The 4,043-nt window shown below is 47.9% G+C and overlaps 1 protein-coding gene across 1 annotated transcript; it reads left to right on the top strand.

The window, feature by feature from the left end:
- Positions 1-121: 121 nt before the first annotated feature.
- LOC104967228 (cytochrome c-type heme lyase) lies at positions 122-3,480 on the top strand. Its single transcript, XM_010796648.1, has 5 exons — positions 122-364; positions 445-593; positions 744-863; positions 1,127-1,213; positions 2,141-3,480. The coding sequence occupies exons 1-5, from the start codon at positions 257-259 to the stop codon at positions 2,337-2,339; spliced, it is 663 nt and encodes a 220-aa protein (XP_010794950.1). The 5' UTR covers positions 122-256; the 3' UTR covers positions 2,340-3,480.
- Positions 3,481-4,043: the final 563 nt, after the last annotated feature.

Here is a 4,043-nt window from a genome sequence, read left to right as displayed (position 1 = left end):
CCGAGCCGCTCCGATTACAACGAGAGTTACAACGAGAACGTGACGTCATATTTACACAAGACGGATCCTTTCTAGCCATAACCCTTATTGATGTTGCTTTGTCAAGAAAAAGGAAAAAGACAGTAAAACGATTGAACTACGTATGAACATGTACCCTGAAGTTGAAATGTGATCTCTCTGCAGGGCCTCTCAGTCTGAAGGGGTTTCTAATTCAAACCCTTCTCCCTCTGCAGCGTCCCCCCCTCCAGAGTGTCCGATGCACAAAGCAGACCCAGGACCAGCTCACCAGGAGAGAGCCTATGAGTTTGTGGCGTGTCCCATGAAGGGATCGGAGGAGAAGAGCGACATCGACCCCTCCAACATGGTACCTGAGAGCAAGAGGATTACATCATGGTCTCTCCCCCTCTGTAGCCCCATATTCAATTCAAAGTGTCTCCCCTGCAGATGCCACCCCCGAACCAGACCCCCGCCAAGGACCAGCCCTTCGACCTGGACCGGATCAGAGAGGAGTCGACCATCCCTCGCCACGACTCTGGGAACAAGTGGGTGTACCCGTCAGAGCAGATGTTCTGGAACGCCATGCTGCGCAAAGGGTGCGTTCAATCATCCAGACCACCTTCAGACCTCTGGAGCAATACCCTCATCTCTCTAGTTTGAACTGTCAGCATGCCTGAAACCTGACTGCTTGAATGCTTCCCCTGTAATACACAACTTCCTCCTGTAATACCCACTGTGTCCTGCAGGTGGCGCTGGCGTGAAGACGACCTCGGAGCTCAGGATATGACGAACATCATCAAGATCCACAACACCAACAACGAACAGGCCTGGCAGGAGATCCTCAAGTGGGAGGCCATGCACGCTGGGTGAGGACACTGAGCAACATACACCTGTACTCTGAAGCATCTGGGGAGTACTGAAGAGTACACGATACACCTGTACTCTATCTGGGGAGTACTGAAGAGTACACGATATACCTGTATTCTGAAGCATCTGGGGAGTACTGAAGAGTACACGATACACCTGTACTCTGACTTATCTGTGAAGTACTGCAGAGAACATACACCTGTGCTCAATCTGTGAAGTATCTGAAGTACTTCAGAGTTTCTAACGCTCTTGTGTTCCTCAGGGAGTGTCCGTGCGGTCCCACTCTGAAGAGATTTGGAGGGAAAGCCAAAGACTTTTCCCCCAGAGCTCGAATGCGCCACTGGATGGGGTGAGAAGCTTTTATTCATCGACTTTAACTGAGAAATACAGCTTTCATTGATCAGATACAAGCTTCAGATCATGTGTTATGAGTCACACATATTACAACCTGTTTCTCTACTCTGATGTAGCTTCCACTCATTTAAGGCGCATTTCCACTGCAGGGCCTCGCTCGGCTTAGTACGGTATGGTTAGGCCTCGTTAGGCCAGGCTCACTTTATGCTGCGTTTCCATTACAGTTTAGGAACTGGGGCAGTAACTATAGTAACGCAGTGTAGGCGGAGCCGTGACGTCATCTTCAATGAGAAACATAAAACCAACATCAGCCGTTAGCTGTTAGCCCTCAGAGTTCACAGCTCCTCATGTCTGTTCAGAAACTAGACAGAAGTTAAACAAGTCCAAACCACAGACTGTCTGTGTCATGGAGAATACAGTCGCTGGTTTATTTATGTCTGTAGGCCGTTGTTGTGAGTGTGGACGGTCGTTAGCTTAGCCGATCTCCATTCAGAAAACACGCTTTAAAAGGTATTTCTCCTGCCGTCTGTCTGCAGACTTGCCAAAGCATTAATTCATGGTTTTTACTAACCGGTCATTTTGAAACGTGTATTACAATTAAATCACGGTCAAATATGTTCATCTTGTTGTAGTTGCCAGAGATTCTGGAGAGCCAGGAAACTGTGAAAAAGTACCCGCTAGCCAGAACTACCTCAAGTGGACACGCAACCAAAAACGGGCCGGGCACAGCACACTTAAACCGCGCTCCGCACTGTAGTGGAAATGCGCCATTAGTAACACAAAAGAGGGCTGACTGTCGTTATGGATGAATCTGACTAAGATACACGTCCACCAGTTTCTCCAGTTTGTATCCCAAACATGAGCTCTTTAATACTCCCGTTATTAACTTCCTCCTCTTCCTTCTCTTCCTCCTCCTCATCAGATACGAGCTCCCTTTCGACCGTCACGATTGGATCATTGATCGCTGTGGGCGGGAGGTTCGTTACATTATTGATTACTACGACGGAGAGATCAACAGGGAGAATTATCGCTTCTCCACTCTGGACGTCCGCCCAGCCGTCGACTCTTTAGGAGCCGTGTGGGACCGCATGAAGGTCACCTGGTGGCGCTGGTCCTCCTAAAGAGACACCTGGACACCTGGAGGACACACCTGACGTCCTGAAGGAGACACCTGGACACCTGGAGGAGACCTCAGGAAATATTACGTCTCCTTTAGGACATCTAAAGAAGACATCTGGACGTCCTGAAGGAGACGTCCTGTGTCCTAAAGGTGACACCTGGACACATGGACGTCTTAAGGAGACGTTATGTGTCCTGAAGGAGACGTCCATGTGTCCTAAAGGAGACTTCATGTGTCCTAAAGGAGTCAGGAACAGGAAATGGCCTAAGACAGTTTTGTCTCAGCATCATATCCTCTCTGAGAGTGTTTTTGGTTTTGTTGAATATTCTGTTCATCATGTCTTTCTTAGCTGATGTTCCTTAGACTGTTGTAGCTTCATCTCATCCGGCAGCTGTGAATCCATCAAGAGATCCAAACTAGAGACGTCTTTGAATCCATCAAGAGATCCAAACTAGAGACGTCTTTGAATCCATCAAGAGATCCAAACTAGAGACGTCTGTGAATCATCATCAGTCCAGCTCTAGAGAGGTCAGACCCAGAGGCGATGCATCATCTTACGGTTCATGGTAATAACTCTGATCATGTGGAAAGGATCCAAAGTGACCTGAGGTCAGTGTGCCGGCTTCAGGAGGGCGTGTGCAGGGTTTATAGGGAGAAATGAAATGTAATATTCATAATGATGTTATATAATAACCTGAGACTAAGGGTTTGAGCTGAAGGCCTTCACACACGGGATGCTCTCACGCTGTGGAGAGCAGAGAGAGGTCGAATCCTCTCCACTCGCTCAGACCTGGACTTCCCCTCTCATGCCTCTAAACCCTGCACACGCTCACATCATGCCGATCAGTGTGGTTTCCCTGCAGGATGCATACTGTGAAGTTATATTTGTGTACAGGACCAGGATGATAGGATATAGGGTTAACTCTGTAACCGAGTTAGAATCAGCACCTTTCATAAACTAGTAGCTCCAGAGTCAAGAGCCTTTGTTTGGATCTGCGCTATCAGCATTTAGTCTTTCTTTTGTATTTATTATCTGATGAACGAGTGTTTCCCTGTGAGCAGACTCCTTTCTTCTTGTATGTTAAACATTTTACTGGCTCTCAACTGAATTTAAATAAAGCTGCTCGTCTTTCTGCTTCTGAGTACACTTCATGTGTTAATGTGTGATCCTGCAGCTGGCCACCAGAGGGAGCTGTCTCCCTATAATCTCCACCCCAACTGCAGGGAGACAGAACCACACAAGAACATTTAGTGTGAGGCCCCTCTCCGTGTGAGGCCCCTCTCACGCCTGCAGGAACACAGCCAGTGCACATCGATTCTCTTTTGAAAATGATCCTTAAAGCCAGTTCCACCTGCAGCAGTTCTTCAGGTGTACTTTGCTGCTGTGGTGCAAACAAAGCCCACGTGCTTCTATCTCCCAATGCATGTCAATGTTCTGTAAACCCCTTCTGAATACAGCATGCATTTCACATCTACCAGAAAGACTTCCAGCTCCTTTCAGCTCCTCTACATAAAGTAACGTATATACGTCTGTTGTGTTTCCAGCTCTTAAAGACTGCTGTTACCTGGCAACTGGAAACAGCAGCTCCCGTGAAGCTGCAGAGCGTCTTCACCTGAACTCTAGCTGAGAGAAAGTAAATGAGTGGTGATCGTTATGTCGGCTGCTCTCATCCATGCAGGCGTGTTTCCTGACGGAGACACGTTG

The sequence above is a fragment of the Notothenia coriiceps genome, unplaced genomic scaffold, assembly GCF_000735185.1.
Source record: "Notothenia coriiceps isolate Sejong01 unplaced genomic scaffold, NC01 NC01_scaffold00002371, whole genome shotgun sequence".
In the NCBI taxonomy this organism is placed as follows: Eukaryota; Metazoa; Chordata; class Actinopteri; order Perciformes; family Nototheniidae; genus Notothenia; species Notothenia coriiceps.
The sequence above is the reverse complement of the archived record's forward strand: the minus strand, read 5'-3'. Positions and strand labels throughout refer to the sequence as shown.

Bases quoted from the DNA above. Each gene is read 5' to 3' on its own strand.
- LOC104967228 (XM_010796648.1), top strand. From the start codon at position 257: ATGCACAAAGCAGACCCAGGACCAGCTCACCAGGAGAGAGCCTATGAG. The intron at 594-743 runs GTGCGTTCAATC...TGTGTCCTGCAG, and splicing joins AACGCCATGCTGCGCAAAGG to GTGGCGCTGGCGTGAAGACG. The intron at 864-1,126 runs GTGAGGACACTG...TGTGTTCCTCAG, and splicing joins TGGGAGGCCATGCACGCTGG to GGAGTGTCCGTGCGGTCCCA.